Raw genomic sequence first — 19,905 nt, forward strand, 5'->3', positions numbered from 1 at the left:
TAGTTTGGAAGCATTAAGTGCGACTGAGAATGAAGTTCTGCTCAGCATCATCACACCCGGAACACCAGGAAGTTTAAAAACCCCACAGTGATGATGCTCTGTTACTGTACTCACTCAGAGAATACCCGTCTTAAAATTTCATGCTTCCATTACCAAAATCTTTAGGTACAACGTCCAACTTCTGACTTTTTCTACTGTAACAATAAACAGGTCAGCAGTCTGTTGTTTTCCTTTTCTCCACCCTGTGAATGAACACTGGGGTTTGGGTGTCTGTGTTTCTACAGAAAACTTGCTGATTTCACCATCAACAGTACTTATCCAGACATCGCAAGCCAACAGTCACAGATGGGTTTGACAGTGAACCAAACCACAGGACCCCCGACTACTTTGAGCTGCGTTATACAACTGTAGCCTGCAGCCGACTGCAGAGGTCTTCTGAACTCATTTCTTCTGTAACGCCACACCGAGACACTCACTGTTCTTCATTTTGTAATTCGTACTCTTCTGACTCAGTCGAGTGTCACCGTTCAAGGGATTTTTTTTCGCCCCCCTGGAGCCACAAAAGACAACCTTTTCACATTCCCTAACACCTGTGAACAGACTTTCACGTGATCCCCGTCCTAAATTGAATCCTCAACTCAATGAGACTCTGATATTTCAGCACAACATGGATAAACTGTGGAATCTCAAGTCAAGGTCCTTTAAGTAGAGAGCTCTTAGAGCAAATCATTATTTTCATTTAAGAACTTTAAGACTGCTTATGCATGTTGGCTTTGAATTTAAAGTTCATTCTTGACCTCCATAATATTTTGACCCTTTAGCACAAACAGGAGAAATAGACATCTGCTAAGTGATGTTCTGTGATTTAATAATAAAGCTCCATAACAGTTTAGCTTCTGACCTGGACCTTGAGGTGAGATTATTTTTGCTATTGGTTAACACAAAAGTGATTCTGAATAGCAAAGATGTCATTTAGAGATGAACACTTTCACTTGAGTACAAAAAAAAGCCTGAATCGTATTCTCACCCCCCCCCCATTTAGCAGTTACTAGTCTGATAATCTAATTGAATAACCATTTCATTTCATTATTCATACTGTGTGTGGGCAGAAGTTTCACAACCACACAAGTTAGTCCAACTTCATTCCCAAAACAGCAGAAAATCAGTGACAAACACTGAAGCGGTTCATTAGTCATGAGCTTAGTTTAGCCTGAGTGTCACTTCAAAGAAAAAAATAGATATTATTTCATCCCTGAAAATGCTGTTGAGTCACATCAGACACTCTACATCAGTTATTTAATATCAGTATCTGCAGCCACCTCACTATTATCACACACAACCACGTGGGCCATGCAGGTGATCACCTTCAAAATGTCATTTCTCCCAACCATCCGGTTTCCTCACACGCTTCATAAAAGTCTTCAGCTGAACGAGAGGAAAAGAGAAACGTGACCTAAAACACGGTAAATAAAAACAGCTTGATGCACAAAAAGTAGAAAATGTTTATGAGAACAGAACAAAATACTGGCATTCACGATGAAGAGAATATTTTGATGCTGGCACACAGTACAGATGTACAACTTACATGTTGTAAAAAGTCCAGTTAGTGATCATAAAAGCAGTTCTTTGGTATTTTAAAACACTGATGTTTTCCCCCTGCACTGCACCGTAACAGCACATTTAGCTCATGTCACATGCAGCAGATTCTATCACGAAATACTAGGGAGCTGATAACACGAACACTGTTATCATGCCGTAAACAACATTTTTTTGCAAACATCATTATCAAATATGTTTTAAACAAATACTCTAAAGTGCTTCTTTGGCATCATTAGAATAATAAGCAACCAAGTGGCTTCTAGTCAAAGAGGTTTGCAGTTGATCATCCAACAACATGCTTTAAAATTAAGGCAAGAGTGGCAAGCACATTCAGACACGCTACAGCACGCTCACCGCTTCTATTGTCCACAGCAAATCTGAAAATATTTCAGCTGTCTAAAATGCAATTGTCCGTAACAGTATTCAGGGAGAGATTAGGACTGAAGGGTTGGTGTCTCATTTTCCCTTCGTGCTTTTTATCTGAGTCAACAGTAGATGGCAGCAAAATAAAACTAAATACTCGGCAGTATCTAGGACAGTCCACAGTATCAGAGATTCTTTGGTGTTACGCATTTAAAAAAACACAGTCAGTACAAACAGTTCATGAGAGTAAACAGAGATCATGATAAAGAAATTGTTGGCATGCCTGACCAAAAAAAAAAAAAAAAACAGGCCTGCAAACATCTGGTAGAAGCACATCTGCATAGAAAACGAGCCTGGTGTCACTGCTGACATGAGACCAGGCTTTTGTCTAATGTGACAGTTTGCTGCTACATTGACGAGGCAGTTCTCAAAGATAAAGTGCATCAAGTTCGTCAGTCATAACCCAAGTTAAGGAATTTAACTGCAGGATCAGTTTTCCAAAACGGCTTGTATAAAGTTAAATTCTACAGCAACGATGATTAGACATTCCAGCAGTCTTAAGTCTTTAATGCACTGACTGAGGCCTGTTGTAGTATTTTGCATTTTAATCACTTGCAACCAGTTTGCTTAATTCATTCTAAACAAGAAGTACTGCAGTTTCCACATAAAACCCACTGCACAAATATTCGGCAGACAAGTAGACTGCATAAAGTTGCATAAGCAACTTACAGTGTCTCTTCTTTGGCCTGTGCATGAGCACATCCTGCACATTAGCAGATCTGCCTACAGTGTCATCATAAAAGTTAAGTAAACATTTAGAAGGTGCTTGTGCACATTTACTCATGGTAATAGGATGAAAACACTCCAGCTAATGCAGATGTTAGCCACAGATTTAATGGCATTTGGAGTCATTTTCAGGTTAAATATTAACAGTTGGGGTCTGCTGAGAGTCTAGATGAGTCTGTGTCCGATATGCTCCTGCAGCCAGAGCAGTAAAGGCTGGAAAGAGCTCGGTCCGTCAGCCTCTGTGGACATCTGCAGCAGTACCTCTTGTAAAACAAACAGCAGGGGCAAGCTCATGCTCAGTAGCTCATACAGAAACGTATAGTCCTGGGCGTTGTCCCTCAGGTGGCCGACGAAGGCCTGTGCTGCACTGCGCACACGCTGGGACAGATAACTGGGAGCGTTACAAACGGCACGAGCCACACTCAGAGGTCCACTCAGCTTTTTCCTTATGAACGAGCTGAAGCTACCTGCAGCAGCTTCACTATGCAGGTCAGTCGGACAGCTGGTCTGGGAGCTTTCTGCATCAGCACCACTTTGTTCCTGAACTCCAGAGCGATTCTGAGACAGAAGATGAGACAGGAGGTGAAAATTAGGGATTTGTAATAATCATTGTTAGAACGGGTTAAAAAGCCTGCACAGTACTCACTGAGCGGAAAGATAAATTCCTCCGTAGGTTGGTCCCATTGTTGCGTTGATCAAAATGAAGCTTGCAGTACAGTTTCCCTGAAAGATTACAGCGGATGTTAATGCTGATGTTTGCACTGTGTACCTGATATGTGGCTCATCCGTTTGAAGACACGTACCCTCTTCAGAGTGGAAGGCCTGAGCTCCCTGTCTCAGTGCAGAGCTGCAGGTGGAACAGCGAAAACACTCCCTGTGGAAGTAGAGGCCTTCAGCACAGACCCTCTCCACCATATAAACTCGCTTCTCACACCTGTGACACTTATCACCTGACTGGAGAAACACCCTCCGTACTGAGCTGCCCTGAAAACAAGAAAAATACGTTGAAGACAAGCACTAATATTGGACACCTTAATATAACCGCTGATTGCAAGCTTCCATTTCAGTGATTATTTACTATTAACTTAATCCATGTAACTGAATGTTAACAGAAACACCAAGCCACTGAAACAGCTGTACAGCACATTAAACAATTTAACCCATAAGAACCCAGACCCATTTTTCCTTAAAGGACTTAATGAGTTAAGGTCAGACATAAAGCTTTACAAGGAAGAGACTGGGGCACTCAAAGTGCTTGTTACACTGGTGTCACCATGGGTTCTTATGGGTTAAATTATTGCTGGATGTCAAAAGTTAAAGTTGGTGCCCAGATAGCTCAACTGTTTGAACGGACAACCCTTAATCAGGGGCTAGGTTTCTGACACAGTGGACTAGGATCGATTCCAGCTCACCGCCCTTTGCTGCAGGTCTCCTTACCAACTTTTCTGTCTGCCTCTCAACTTAACCTTTCAAATAAAGCCAAAAAAGTAGCTTTTAAAAAAGGTACAGTATTTCTAGTATTTGTCTGACAAAAATGTTCTTCAAAAACCTCATTTGTAAGAAGGTTTTTGTAAATATTTAATATTTATATAGAGAGATTTTTCTTCTCTCTCGACTTTTTAACTTTTTATCTTTAATTTTTTTGTCCATGGGCTGCACGTGGTCGGCACTGTTGCCTTGCAGCTAGAAGATCCCCGGTTCACGTCCTGGCCTGGGCTTGGGATCTTTCTGTGTGGAGTTTTCATGTCTTCCACAGCCAAAAAAACATGCACAGGTTAGGTCAGTAGACTAGTGACCTGTCCAGGGTGTCTCCTGCCTTCATCCTAAATCAGCTGGGATAGACTCTAGCCCTCCTCTCAATGCTCGTGAGAATCAAGAGGGGTATAGATAGACAATGCAACCCATAGATGGATTTAATTGTCCCAAAGTTTAAAACGATTTCTACCTGTTTTCCAGGAATCAAATTTGATCCAAATATTAATTCATGGATCACAATTGTATACCAGCAGTAGCTCCTTCATATTAAACTAGTGTAAGTCCTGCTGCAACATCTGGCTGTTGAGCTGCAGCAGCCTGTTTAGGATGGGTGGAGCAAAGAAACCCACAAAGTGCCACCACAAGAACACCCACTGCTCCTCTGTGAGGACTGCTGCTAATTAAAAGCACACAGGCTCGAAACAGCAGTTAAAGCAAAGCTCTCATGCAAAGCACAATGCTGTCAGTGATAATTAAGAAGATACAGGACAACAGTGTAATAAATCTCAGCATAAGGTGCCTCTTTTTGAACTTTGTTACTCCTTTTTCTGTCAGGAGGATTTCTGAGTGCTGGCTTTGGGATGTAGAAGATAAGATGATCATCACACTTTTTTCTTAGGTGTTAAACACAAGCCAAAAATATTGAACAAGGGAGAAAAGTGGCTGCATGCAGCTCTGGTCATCCCAAACACGACGTGTTTCCACATGCAATAAACACACTGTGAGGCAGGTAGTGCAAAACACAGTGTGGGGTCACAGACCAAGCTTCAGATAGTCACCTTGAGAAGAGCAGAACCATCTGTCTCGAACAACCCACTAAGGTGAACAGCTTTTTCCTTAATACTCTTTGCATGAAACTCTCTAACCTGTTGTGTCTGAGCTTTTTTCTGCAGGATGACACGGAGCAGAGGAACAAAAGAAGACATCGTCAGTCTCGCCTCCTCAGTACAGTGAGACGCATTCACACACCAACAAACGTGGACGTCCATGTGTGTGTGTGCAGCCCAGACATAATTAGCTCGACTAATAACCACTTAATAAGCACTGCACTGTTAAATGATGAAAGAGCTTTTCTGTTCTACTTTCTCAATAAGAAGCCTGATTTGACAGCTAAGTGTGCATTGTGGAAAGGAGAACAATAACGTCACTGTGTGGAAAGAAAGCTGCCTTATTACATTAATTTCACACCCGACTGATGTGGTTAATCATATCGAACTGGAACGAAAAACTGAGACAGCCACGCAGTCCTGGCAGAGAAATCTGAGGCAAGTATGTCGGTTTAACCAAAATCAGATTTTAAAGCACTTAATGAAAAGGATAATCACTAAAATTAGGATCAGTTTAGAGTAATGCTACGCACAAAGTTGCATAATCTGAATGCCGATAATACAGGTGTATTACAGAGTATTACATAAAACCTTAGAGGAGCATTTTATTGACCCTGCTTTTATTTGAGAGTTAAAACTATGTGACTGACATGTCTAAATGCTAGTATGGAGTCAGAAGGTGACTGAAGGAGGAAAAATCAGGAAGTCCAGATCTGCTCAAAATAGTCATAGACAGATTAATCGGTTGCTCAAATAGAATTCTGAGATAATCAACCCTGTCTGAGTGGGTTGGCTAACAGGGGCTACGCTGGGTCAGTCTGCACTGGCAACAAGGGGATAGCTAGCTCCCACAGCTAACGGGTCCTTTCCATGGAGATGTGAGACATTAATATGTTTACAAGAATAGTAGTAGGAGATGTCTGTTGATAAATATTGTTTTTTATTGCACAAAAAGAGGAACATTTTTAAATTAACTAAAATTTACACCAAAAGATACATTACTGATGTTACAGAAACTGTAAAATCGCTTATTTTTACTTGAGCGCTTGCAATAGTGACAGTTGACATTTAACAACCACTTACGTAATTTTGTCTGTCCTTTGGAATTTAAGAGATTTTTCAAAACAGGTGCATTTGAAACCAAAACGTCTCACTCGTCACCATTTTTCTTACCAAAAAGATTTCAGTTCTGCGCTAAATAATTCCACTATTCGCAGTCCTTAATCGGTGAGCAAAAGCAGAAATGCACTAAATCTGAATAATCAAAATTCAAATTTGCTAAGTGTCGCCCAATAGACAGACAGATCGACAGTGGCTGATTACCAGAGCGTTGACTAACAGGCTGCAGGTCAATCCGCACTGTCTACGGTTTGACTAACTACCACAGCTAACGGGCCATTTCTATGGGCATTTGAGACATCAATAAGTTCACAAGACTAATAGCAGGAGATCTCTGCTATGAAATACACTTTTAAAGTGCACTTAAAGAGAACAGATTTAAAACTAACTAACATGCACTTAAAAGGCATGTTATTGATGCAATATAAACAATAAAATAACATCTCTTTCTGGCAGTGCTTGCAATACTGATGTACTTGACAGTTATCTTGATTGCCTATTTACATTATTTTGTCTGTCCTCTGCATTTTTTAGAAAATTCACATCAAGAAACTTCAGAAAACGAACTCAGAATACCTAAATAATTTGATAAAGTGACCAGTTTCGCAGTACTGAACTGAACCAACGCAGGCAGGCACTCGGCAAATCTGAATAAAGCAAAAAGCTTATTTGCAGACGTAAGCCTGAGCCTGCAGCCCGGCCCTGGCCAACCTGTCCCACAAGGACCCGGGCAGGCCAGTAATCTGCCTGTGTGTCTGTCTCAGCTCGTGCCAGCTCCGTAGGCCTGCTCTTGCCATTTTTGTCAGGCTGGGCAATTAGGGGCTGACTTCACCATCTGACTGCACATTACACAACACTAAATGTATAATCAGGACATAATATGTAGTCGACATTCACTCTGGGGCCTTTCGGAGGATCAGAACATGCAACAACCACAATAGCTTAGAAAGAGGAAAACAGACAGAAGTTAGAGACAGAAAGGAGGAGATCGTGTTCACCTCAGAGATGTGTTCATCCACCTCCTTGAGGCGATGGAGGATTCTTGACATGAAATGGATTGCTGACTGGCAGGAGTGAGGAGGAGCAGGGGGCTCTGCACTGTCAGGCTGAGGCTTCGTCTCAGTTTGATCAACATGTCTGAGGTTCACTACAGAAAACGGATGCTGGGGCTGCAGCTGGGGTTTGGGCAGAGGCTTTGGAGGCAGGCGGACTAATTGCTCTGCTGCTTTTCTGATACTCACTTCAAACTGGAAGGGACAATACACATGTGAGCTCTTATAACCTCCTCATCGAGCAATAAAACAATGAAGTTCTGTTCAGTCATTTAAACACTGTGAATAGTTTACAGAATCATGCAGGTGGTGTTTCAGTCTATTAACTATAAAGTACAAATTCTTCACAGTGCTGGCAACCATTTTCAAAGTATAACTAGTTTTCAGGGTGATCTCCTGCCCTCTTGGCAGACATAGACATGCAGGCGCTGCATGAAACTCAACCTGAATATGTAATCCTTTACAGGGTCTGTCTGCCTTATGTTTTCTCAGAGTTATGTAATGATCTAATAGTAATGCAGCTGTGAGCAGGAACACTTTTTACAATGTTTCTTCTTGCAGCAGTCAATAAGTCTGACATTTGACGACAGCTAACAGCTCAATCTGAATGAAAGTGACTCCAAAATTAATCAATAATGATCTTTTTTTGACACTGATGTTTGCATTTTGTTTGTCTCATGGGTTTAGTTTTCTTAGCTCATGAATTTAGTGTTTTGACTTCCGCAATGCAATAATTTACAAAGGGGTGTTTTTGTCTCGCTTGTAAGATTATCGTACTAAACTGAGAAGTTTTTAGATGTGTGTGTGTCTGTTCATCCGATCTACTTCACACTTGACAGTTGTATTGCTGGGAGGCTTTAGGAAGTGCACCGGCCAGTATGCAACCGTTTGGATGATCAGCTTTTGAATAACATGATAGTAACAGCAGGTGATGATGGTAGGACTGGGGCGACCAATCATTGCAATAGATTTCGACAATGGTGCAAAGATGGCTGCGATTGGTCAAAATAGTCTGTAGAAGTGATTAAAAAAAAAGGTGAGTTTATGCTGCCGTTGCACCAGACGTAACACCAGTTGTGTAGGTTTATCATTTTCTTGCTCTAAATGCAAACTGTATACAAAGTTGTTTTGGACGCTATCCGCTGTAATTAACGCTAACACATTCTTAATAAGCTTTTTGTTACTAGACATATACAGTATATTATAAAGGGTGCAAAAATCAAAACAAACTATTATGTTGGATTTAAGATGCAAGCCTAGAATGGACGCCAAAACCACACACAAAAAACAACAACTAATAGCTTCAAAGTGTAAAATTTCACTTATTCTAACAATGAACACCTGAATCTAAAGTCAGTGAATGTAAAATAATAAATTGATTGAAACGATGAATAAGCATGTAAACAACCTTCCATTATTAATGAAATTTTAAAGGGTATAGTTTTAAGGACTCCTTCTTATGCCTGCGGCTACCTGTGATAGAGGAGGAGGTTTAGGCGGGACTGGAGGCCTGAGTTTAACCGGCAGACTCTCATTCAGGTCAACAATGTGGAGCAGCAAGGACTTCTCACAGTCTGACTGAGGTTTTGCAGAGAGTTAGGAAAAGAGGCACAGAAACAGAAAAGGATGAAAAGATGCTAGAAATAGCAGACAGGAGAAGACTGCAGAATTAGTTAAAGGAAAGTTTCGTCAGATTAAAACCACAAACCACTGTCTGAACTGGGGAAACTTAAAACATATTTATGATCTGTGAAAAAGGGCAAACATTTATTATAACTTTCCTTTCTGTCCTCAGAAAAGATGTAAAATATATTTGTCTGAAAGGAGATAAATAAATGGATCTTTTCCTTTTATTTTAAATGAAAATAGCCTTCTAAAAATGTTTATTATTATATAAATGTACTTAGATCCAAAAATATCCGTCATATAACAGCAAAATAAAACTTAATAAAACTAAATCTACTGATCCACACTTAACACACTGGTTCTGTGTTTCCTACCTGTGTTTTGCGGACAGTGTAGTTGGGTGTATTTTCAAATTTGGCCAGTAGCTGAGTAGCCATTGAGCGCACTTTATTTTCTTTGGGATCTCGCCCGTCTCGTACTGCAGAGCCATTACTGGACAGATTGGTGGCCTAAAGACAGACAAAAACTGAGTAAGATATCAAAAAGACCCGCATAATGATCAACTTTGCAGGGACAAACAGAGTATTCACAGACCTCCTCCAAATAACAGAACTTTCGCCTCCTTTTGTAAATGGGATCTGTACCGTCTGACTTCTTCTCATCCTGAAAACACAGAGTGAAAGCATGAGAATAAAGCTGCACCAGTACAAGAAGAAAGGTTTATAACTCAAATTAAATTATTTAGACCCCGAAATACAATAACAACCCAGAAACAAACAAACTTGTCCTATTCAATGCCTCAGATATAAACACTTCAAGCTGGAGTTACCTTTGGCACCCGTTTCCTGGGCAGTGCAAGATTGAGCACATTATTATTGCTCCTGACTTCCTTAGATGGATAATCTTCATTGTTTTCATCCACTCCTCTGGAACCTGCAGTAAAACACATGATCACATAAGGATGTTCATATTTTCCACTGTGTACAGCCATAAAAGTCACATAACATCAGTGTGTTATTCCCCTTATAGATGAGGAAAAGTATATGAGCGGTCTGGAAAAAGGAGAGTTACTGTATTTGTGTGGAGGAATGTTCCACTTTTACAATAAAGCTGAATCACTCGGCTTCGTGACAGAAGTTGGCAGAGGTTAAATGATCCAACATACTACAGGTAGAAGTGAAATAGCGCTTCTGTTGGCAGCTGTATGTTGGAAGACTCTCAGACTGCTGCTGTCACTGGCTCTGGTACACATTCCTCTCATGCCACTACACTAGATTAACAGGACTGAACAACACGTGACATTTTACAGAAAATAAAAAATTAAAACCTTCTCTGTCTCGAGGCTTTCCGATTTTTTTTTTTGCTGTTTGCACAAAGAAGAAGACAAAAGAGGTTTCAGTGACGAAACAGAGCAGAGGGAAGTCGAGTGGAGCACCTGCTGCAGGTAAAGGTGTTCCACGGAAGAGCTCGTAGAATTTGGACAGGTAGGCAATCATTCTCATCTTATCCAGCTCCTCGTCGTCGCTCAGCTCCTTCGCAGATGTGAACGGTCGGATTCCAAATTCCCGTTCACTGATGTCAAACGCCAGCTGGAGGTTTGCGGCAAAGTCCTCATCATTTAATGAGTCGAAATCTCTGAAGGTAACAAGAAAAGACCAAGATTAAGTATGTCATGGTAAAAGAGTAAGGAAAAAACGTGTTAAGTTGTCACAGTCTTATAGTCTATATTTACATCATTTGGCAATGCAGGTATGAGATTTTTGTTACTATTACTGTTTCTAAAAGGCAGAATTTGCAGTAAAAAATGTATGTGTCTCCTATATTTTGAAATAAGATACCCTGAAGAATGTGACTAAGTTTTGTAACAGATTCTTTCAGGTTATTACATCCTGACAGAGACTTTGGTACTTTCATTTCAGTGGAATGACTTTGCACTGAACTATATCTTACTCAGTCAACCCTGAAGGAGAACTTGTTTCTCATATTTCAGCAGAAAATGGCAGAAAATTACTTCTAATGGTTCAAAAAAAGACAGCGTTTAATTCTCTACCTACGTTGACGGTGTGCAGACACCCATTAGAAGAAATGTAAAGATGACAGCAGTAACCTAGCAGCAGCACACACAAACACTGGCGTTATTCAGTGAGTGCTTAGTGCTTTTTCTTTCTTTCTTTTCTATGAACCTGCTCCCCTCTCTGACGTCTGCTCTGATGACAGGCCTGCATATGGAGAAGCGAAAGGGGAAAAATGCCAGTGGTTCCTGGAAACTTGCAGGACCACATGAAATTGTAGTGGCATGTGCTGGGGTATGAAGGCAATAATTAAAGTGTGAGAGGATATAATTAGATTTGTAAATGCACTAATCTACAGTTGCACTCACTGAATTCATGCTGTGGAAAGCAGTTTGAGCCTGAGAGTGGAAACGAAGGTTTTGTTCTTTGTCCTGCATGGGTTGTTTTTCTCCACAGTTTCAGATCATTAAACAGAAAAGGCCATTAATTTGAATTAAATACAAGTTAGTAATAATTTTTGTTGGATCCCCATCGTATTTATTTCAGCTGAGTTGAGTTAATAAACTTATTGGCGAAACGCTCTCCATAAAAACAAGGGAAATGCACGCAGCTGCAGTCATCCGTTCGCACCCTTCACTAGTTTTGTGTATGAAGCAGCTGTGTAAGAAGTCTTTTCCTCATCTATCAGCACTCTATAAAGGGCCAAGTGTTTTAAAAGTATTAAGGAGGAGGTGAAGAGCAAAGCAGAAAACACACACAGATCAAAGAGACGCTTTCGTGCCCTGCATATTTAACACACCCATGAGAAATGAATCTTCTCCCAACTAGAGAAGAAAGAAGGCGGAGGTATGTTCATGAGAATGCATGAGATTCTGGTAAACGTGCTGATTTTAAATGGAAAATGCAGCTCTACAATAAGGCTGGTGCTGATATTATCTGATGTGTGTTACGTACATCAGCTGGGGTTTGAACCTGTGGATTAGGGCACAGAGAGCGATGCCACTTTTCCACGAAGAGGTCAGATCTGTGATGGTCACATTCCTGTAGCCCTCCGTCTGTTTCTGGCACCAGGTGAGAAGCCTCGCTGGTCTGATCTCTGACTCTACAGAAGAAACGCAAAAAAGGCAGACTTTTTTAATCAAAACAATCAAATTCCTTGGAAAATCTGCCACGCAGGCCCTCAAGAAGTTTTAACCGAAGACGATATGATGGCACAATTATGCACAAACAAACAGTGAGCTGTTAAATAAGGTCAGGATAGAAAAGGTGGGAGTGGGTGCTGAGGTATGTACATGTTTCTGTCTGGACACGCACCGACTCACTGTCCTTGGTGAATGACTGAAGTTAGATAAACACACAGCTCAAGGACAAGTAGCTCCACATCACAGATATCGTTCAACTTTAAACAGACTTTAAACTATAATCACATTTTTCCCTCCAAATATGGACAAATGTTTACTTTTTGCCACATTCACTCCATCTTTATACTGTACGTACGTAGGTTTCAAAACTATGTGAGCGATTATTTTCTTTTTCAGCTGAAATACGGGGTCATTTTAAAGACAGGAACGTAGAGTAATGCTGAACTTGGAGAGGGAGATATGTGTGTTTGACTGTTCCTTTCACTGCCTGGCAGCTCTTCTTTCAAAGCTTCCTCCTCTCAGTGAACCCACATGTGAAAACAAACCTCAGATCATGACTTACTCCCTAAACTGAAGCTAATTCTGGTAACTTACTGTTTCTGGTAGACACATGGGAAAGGAAAGGACGGGTGCAAGCCACAATATTCATACTAGAATCCTTTCAGAAGACAGGAAACCCTATCAGTCAAAGCACTGCTGTAAAGATCACAGTCGCTATAAAGTCAGCAGTAGCTATGCTTTGAGTAACACTTGCCTCGCCTGGAGAGATTGACAGGCCGCCGTATGGTAGCAGCACGCTCCAGAGAGCAGGTATGAAGCTCCCCACTGATGTACAAGTGACGCACCTGAAGCAGAAAGGAAGAGGAGGAATGATTATAATCAAAATATACTTGAAGTTGTGAATATTTGTTAAAAATGAATCCATTCTCATCACTCCCTCTCACCTGATGAGGTCTGACACATGAGGAGTTGAGGTTTGGGTATCGGGTCCCAGGGTCTATGGTGTACTGATCAAAGTTTTTGGCAATGTTTTCAGGTGTTGTTTGTGGCAGGAGTCGGTAAATACTCTCCCTGTAGAAACGCAAATAGCTTCTTAACTGACAACACAACTTCAGTCTGACTGTTTAAACTCACAATGCTGAGCAACGTTCACTGCCATGAATATACAAACACACACTTGTTCATTTCTGAAACATAATGTGTGCGTACCTCTCTGCCAGCACCTCCAGAACCGTCCGACCCTGAGCCCAGCTCTTCACCATCCAGGCCGTGTCAAAGGCAGCCAGGAAGCCTCTGGCACAACCTGTTCCCATTGGCCAGAAGGGCTGCACACAAACACATGAAAATATATGGAGATATAATTGTATATATAACCGTGATTCAGTGTTCTGTCCATGAGGAGACAAAACAACTCTTTATTACTTCAAAGTATCGAAATTACATCTAAAATAAGTTGTGATGAGGTTAAAAGCTGGTTTGTAGCACTGAATATGAGTCTACATATGGTGGCCTGATTTTGATAAAAACTAAATGTGGTCTAATATAGTTACACACTACATAATATACATACACTGAGACAAGCATCGTGTTACAGAGATTCGAGGAAAGTGAATTAAAAAAGCAATGTTTGAGTTGTACAGTCTAGCATCAGTGACTTGATATTTGAGGTGATGGGATTTTTGTGAGTGTAGATATCCTTTTTAAAAAAAATATCAAAGCATACTAAAGAAACCAAAATTTAAGGGACTGAAGAAAAAGAAGAGAAAAAAATGTGGATCAATAAGAGAAAAGGACAGACAAGACTTGTCTGTGAAAACATGTTTTTAGTTAGGATTCCTTTGTAAAGCCACATACCAAAGATCTGACAGTCAGATTTCTAATGTTTTTTGACACACATTTCTGATAATGCCTGTCTGTGTGACTGCACACATCAGGACCACCATCATCATCATTCACAGAGAGGAGGTGAAGCAACCAACAGACTGGAGCAGGAACATCAGTCACAGTTGCCACTACCGCAAAGGAACGCCATCTCCCGTCTCCCAGACTCTTCCCACGACATCATCTGGCCAGTGGAATTTAAGCTTTAAAGTCATGACCTGCCAGATTGTGTAACAGCTCCTTTTCCCAGGCAGTCAGCGCCTGAGCTCAGCTCACGTGACTTTACTTAATCAGTCTCGCCCTTCCTTACCTCCAGCAGACTGTCACCAACCAGCGCCACCAGGAGCTGGTGTCCAAATCTCTCCCTGACCAGGGCGGCATTCTCAGAGGCGTACATGCTTGTGAAGTCAAACATTGCTACATCTGGCTGCCCAAGGTGGTTCATGGCAAAATCCAGCGTGGGAAGCTGGTAGTTGGTGCCAAAGTCAGCAGCCTCTCGGGCGTAGCACAGAAGAGCTTCCTGGTTGACATTTTCACTGCTCAGCAGCATCTGAGTGTCAATGTAATCCTGTTGGACAGAAGCAGACAGGAGAAGATTAAAGCAGTGGTAAAACAAAAGAGATTAATTTATGTATGATCTGAAATGAAAGCCTTGATGTAGTGAATATTCAGTATATTTGGTTGATTTAAGCATTTTAATTCTAGATATCTGAAGCACAGCCTACATCTCTGACGATACAATAGGGAAGAAGAAAAAACAAGATTAAAAATCAGGCCGACTATGATGCTAGCATGCTTAACTAATGTAGTTATTGGCAGCCACTTTTCTTACACTTAATTCAACATATCAAATCATAAACACCTGTATGTCACAATCTTAAAATTAGAAACACTCAGAGGATTTGGTGTAAGCTGAAGGGCTGTTCTGTTTAGTTATAACGTTAGCTCTTTTTTACCAAGATACAAAGAAATAAACTAAACTGAAAATTAACTGTTTACTTTTAAAAACAAATTGAAAGCAAAAAGTAGAAACCAAGCCAGTGTGAACAAAGGATCCTTGAACCTGAAACATTCAGCTTACATTAATGACAACTCCTTTGTCCAGCAGGCTTTGTTTCTTGGCAGTCATGACAAAGTAATGTGTGTTGTCCTTGTAGTACACAATGTTCTCCAGATCGATACCTGCATGAAATGATACGGTTTCAATTAGGAAACAGTGGAGATGTTTTTTCAGCATTTGTGGGGGAAAAAAAGGAAATCTTGCTATTAAATTTCGACAAACTCCAATCCAAGACTTTGTTGAAATGTCTTTGTTTATTGATGATTTCCATGTTTATTCTCAAGTGTTGGTAGGATAGTGCTGTAGGCAGGACTGCATCAGAACTTAATCAGCACATTTTAAATTCATTTATTTCATTGAGAATTATCAAAAAATCATATTACCTGTAGTCAGACAAATACTGAATGTCAGGACTGAAAACACACCAGGCCAATAATTAGACAACTGGTTTGAATATGGCCTCAATTTTTACAAAAGAACCAATGGTACATCCCACAGTGGTGAATGCTTCTAATTTCTGTGAAGTTGTTGTGGACATTTAGCATGATCCATCTGTTTGTCAATTTCTTATTTTGTATTGCAGGTGGTTGAGAAAATCAACCAATTCATTACATTAACGGACAGAGATGACAAAAATACAACTTTACTGATATTGTGCAGAATACACCCATGTTTTTTCAATGGCCCCTCTGTCCCACCTGTCTCTTCTTTGAGGTCCAGAAAGAACTTCTGGTTGAAGATGAAGGCCACTCCGCTGATCTCCTCCACTTTGGCCTCTGCAGTGGTGTTCCTGTTGATGAAGTTGGCCGTGATGGCGATCGCCAGTTTACCCCTGAACTCCTTTCTTTTAAAACCTGGGAGAAACAGAGACACAGAGGGAGAGACAATGAAATGCAGACGCTAATCTTCCCAAGCAAACCCGTCCTATCGGCTTGTTGCGTAAAACCAAAGGAAATCTAGCCTTAAACCATAATTACAAGGCAGTTTTTTTAGGATAAGAGGCAGCTTACCAAGGTGAGCCTTTATATAGCGAAGGGAACAAAAGTCACGTATTGTGAGATGAAGTAGAAGCTAAATCATTTAATCAATCATCAGACTTAAATGCTTTTTGCTGAATTAACCTCAGGACCAAAAGCAGTAAAGGGCCACTTGTGTGACACTTTCACACCATACAACGGTATTTCATGTCATTAATTTATTCATGGGATACGAACAAAAACAAATCTTCAAAATAGATTCTCTATTATGCTCAAGGAATCTAATTAAATCTTCAAAATACTGAAGAAGCCCAATAACTCTCTTCATGTCTGTCAATTGCAGCTATTTTTACAGGAATCAGGGACAAAGGAACAAAAAAATCAAGGGTTCTTTAACTGTTAACTTTTAACAAAACCAAAATCCTAAGGCAGACTTCAGAAGGAGGTTCGTCATTTTACTAGTAGATTAGAAAACTATTTTAGAAATACGCAAATGAAGGCCTTACAAAAAAATGTCACTTATTCAAAGGCTGCAAATTCATGAAGGCTGAGAGAATAAATGAACTGGTGGCTTACAGCAAAGTGATGCATGAGACAATGACAGTGGAGAAGTAAAGGCCTGAGTCTGTGCATCTCCGTACTGTCACTGTTTAAACTCATCTGTCACCTAATTGCTCCTTTCCAAATGCAGCAACAATCAACGGAGTGCAGATCTGACTGTGTTTAACTCTGTTACAGGTCACAAAAGTAGCACAAAAGCAGGCTGACTGCAGGGAAAATCATTTCCCCCTGGCTCCTTCATAATTGGGAAATGAGCTAAACGTCTTGTTCTGGCTCGAAATGTCCTTTTTAGGAATAAGCATGTGATGCGAATTGGTTGTTAGATGACAGCATTTTTAAGGAGAGAGACCGAAACAGTTTGAGAGATGGAGCCGGTCCAGTGTGAATGTATCAGCTGGTGCCCCAAGCCTCAGCGCTGATCTATTTATGTCCGGTGCTTTGGCAGCTTCACGTGTAGAATTTCCCTTTGGGAGAGATCGATGGCTTCAAGATTACAAAAGGTGAGGTTCATTTATAGCTTTAAAAAAGAGATAACACAGGACAAGTTGTTCACAGTAAGAGTCCAGAAATACTCCTGTGGGATGCCGTGGACGCATCGGCTATACACTGATCAAAAGCTGTGACTCAAAGCTTGACATGAAATATCTGCATTTCTTTGTGTCTGTGCTGATTTTAATTGGAAACTTATGACTGTTTTCATTTCTTTGGTTGCTGCTTACTATTAAAACAAATTGGGAGTGGCAGCAGGTTCTAAGTTTGTGTAAAGGGAAAGCAAAGTTGGATCGCAGCCCGTTCCTGTATATCTGGCCCTGCTGTCTGGTTTAAAAGTACAGTACGTGCTTGAGGCACCTCTATAGTTCGGCTGTTTTGTTCGCCGTCTTCTCACCTTCCAGAGTATTTCTGCGTCCATCAGCCCCCACCACCACGTCAAACTCAAAGTTTGCCACAGGGTGATCAGCAGGTCGGATTGCAGCTCTCCACCCAACTCCTGAAAGTACAGACAAAAACTGAAAAAGGCGAAAAAACACAATTCAAGTCCTGGGGATATTCCCCCTTCAGCAGCCTACATCAAACCATCTCTCCTTGTTGGACCACTTTATCACCTTCTGTGTTTATGCAGTTCCAAATTTGTCAGTACAGAGGCAGCAAATGATGAAAATGAATAAGTTTACTTTAGCTCTGTTGCTGTTTTGGGTTGCTGCGAGACAATTTTTTTTTATGATGCCAACAACTGAGCACAAATGTGGCTATTCATTAAAAATTATGGATGCAAGAGGAAAGTTAGACAGCAGCTGCAGAGCATCAGTGTGTGTTTTTATACAGATGACAATGTACAATGCAAAATGAAACACAGTTGTACGAAGCAGTGCTGGCGCTGCAGAGGTGTGAAACCAGCACAGTAACCGCTGGGAAGTGCGCTGTGTAATATCATCATGTGGAAAATGCATTCCATGATGTCAAGGGCACCGCTAAGTCCGTCAGAACAGGAGGGATAAGTCTGAGTCTAAATTTAGGCAAGGCTCTTGCTGTTATCGGCGCATTGCTGTCCAAGCTGAGGGGACCACACAACAGGGTGCTCGCTATTTTCTTCCTCACAGCTTATAGACCACCGTGGGACGAGAGGTTCAGTCATCTACAGCGCAGCGTATGCGCTGAGATGTGATCAAAGCTTATCTGAGCCCTAAATTTAATTTCGCTTCAAAACAAAGGGAACTATGTTTACACTGCAAAAACTCAAAATCTTACCAAGTCTATTTGTCTTATTTTTAGCCAAAATGTCTCATTCCGCTTGATTTAAGATAAATTCACATGACAAGTGACATTTCAGTGAGATGGAGGGACTTGTTTTAAGACAATGAATCTAAAATAAATACATAAAATAAATAAATGTCTTAAGTCAAACAATCTTGAAATTATCTTGTTTTGAGTTGTATTTTACAAGAAAACTCAAAACAAGTTTAAAACATCTCAAATTAGGAGGTTACATGAAAGCAAAAATCGATTTTTGAGTGAAAAACTACTATAAAAACTATATTTTATAGCTGGCTTATTTTAAGACACCTAAGCTTGACAATCCTGGTAAAATACAGCTTAAAATAAGTTCTCCCCGCTAAGTTTAAGATCTCAATATCATACCTTATTTCAAGAAATCTTACCAAGCCATTTTCACTTGTTCTATTGGCTGATATTTTCACTTATTTCAAGGTAAAGTTTCTTGAAATAAGTTTTTTTTTTGTTTTGAGAGGGGCATTTTTTCCAGTGTAGTTGCTCGTATTACTACAATAAGAAGAAGCTATATTAAGCTGGTATCCATCTGAGAAAGCAAACCAACAAGGCAATCAGGCAAAATGCTCGACCTCGGCAACCATGTTGAAGTATGATAAAAACAAGATCAGTGCCAATGTTTGTCTCTTGTTTATTGGTGGCTGTCAAGGAAATTAAATACTGCAGGATGACAAGACTAAAGCTGACGCTGAAGAGTAGGAGAGTGATCTTTATAAGCGTCATACTCTGTAAAATGTCTCAACCTCATGCTATTCAAAGTCTCTACAGTTTCCAGCTGTTTGTATCTCTCCATCTCCCCAAGTCTTGCACAAAATAAATCAACAGTCAGCGGATGAAAATAATAGCACTATAAATTTATTGTTTGGACATGTAAGGACAGAGAACGTGTGGATAAAGACCTTCATTTTCCTGATCCTCTGGAGGTTCCAGCAGCTTGACGAACTCCACATTGATGTGAAACTCCACAGCAACAATCAGAGCGACCTTCAGCAGGATGAGCTGCAGCTGCTGGATGCCTGTTAAACACAGACACACATAAGTGTTTGTACACAGAAGAAAAACCATGACAAATGTAGTGCTTTGTGCTATATCATCCTGACAACGCTGACAGAACCTGCTTACTGGTGGAACGATTATAGAGTCATATTTTGTAATTTGGCTCTATATACCATGTAATTTAGATTTTTGGTCTAAAGTAATTTTCCAGAAAATTGAAAAAAGCATTTTTCCTGCACTGTTTTCCCTATTATTAATAAAACCATGAATGACTCATTTAGGTGCAGCAAATGCTTAAACAGTGATACATATTTATGCAAATATGCAGCAAAAAAGTCATATATTGCGCAAGTTCATTGAAAGG

At 40.4% G+C, this 19,905-nt stretch overlaps 1 protein-coding gene across 2 annotated transcripts in view; it reads right to left on the reverse strand.

Moving 5' to 3' along the window:
• Positions 1-1,482: 1,482 nt before the first annotated feature.
• The window catches only part of mical2a (microtubule associated monooxygenase, calponin and LIM domain containing 2a), a 34,032-nt gene continuing 15,609 nt past the window's right edge, over positions 1,483-19,905 (reverse strand). The window contains exons 4-22 of one of the 2 annotated variants that reach the window (XM_051944778.1): positions 19,445-19,561; positions 17,647-17,748; positions 15,921-16,076; positions 15,244-15,344; positions 14,473-14,730; positions 13,491-13,606; positions 13,226-13,352; positions 13,036-13,126; positions 12,094-12,241; positions 10,563-10,762; positions 9,957-10,060; positions 9,722-9,790; positions 9,502-9,636; positions 8,975-9,079; positions 7,448-7,696; positions 5,283-5,390; positions 3,552-3,732; positions 3,395-3,471; positions 1,483-3,306 (exon numbers count right to left, since the gene is read on the reverse strand). In XM_051944778.1, the coding sequence (XP_051800738.1) occupies positions 2,914-3,306; positions 3,395-3,471; positions 3,552-3,732; positions 5,283-5,390; positions 7,448-7,696; positions 8,975-9,079; positions 9,502-9,636; positions 9,722-9,790; positions 9,957-10,060; positions 10,563-10,762; positions 12,094-12,241; positions 13,036-13,126; positions 13,226-13,352; positions 13,491-13,606; positions 14,473-14,730; positions 15,244-15,344; positions 15,921-16,076; positions 17,647-17,748; positions 19,445-19,561 (2,837 nt within the window). In that variant the 3' untranslated portion in view covers positions 1,483-2,913. The remainder of the gene's footprint in view (positions 3,307-3,394; positions 3,472-3,551; positions 3,733-5,282; positions 5,391-7,447; positions 7,697-8,974; positions 9,080-9,501; positions 9,637-9,721; positions 9,791-9,956; positions 10,061-10,562; positions 10,763-12,093; positions 12,242-13,035; positions 13,127-13,225; positions 13,353-13,490; positions 13,607-14,472; positions 14,731-15,243; positions 15,345-15,920; positions 16,077-17,646; positions 17,749-19,444; positions 19,562-19,905) is intronic. The other variant, XM_022216493.2, reaches the window with a different exon arrangement.

Source organism: Acanthochromis polyacanthus, chromosome 2, assembly GCF_021347895.1.
Source record: "Acanthochromis polyacanthus isolate Apoly-LR-REF ecotype Palm Island chromosome 2, KAUST_Apoly_ChrSc, whole genome shotgun sequence".
NCBI classification, from domain to species: domain Eukaryota; kingdom Metazoa; phylum Chordata; class Actinopteri; family Pomacentridae; genus Acanthochromis; species Acanthochromis polyacanthus.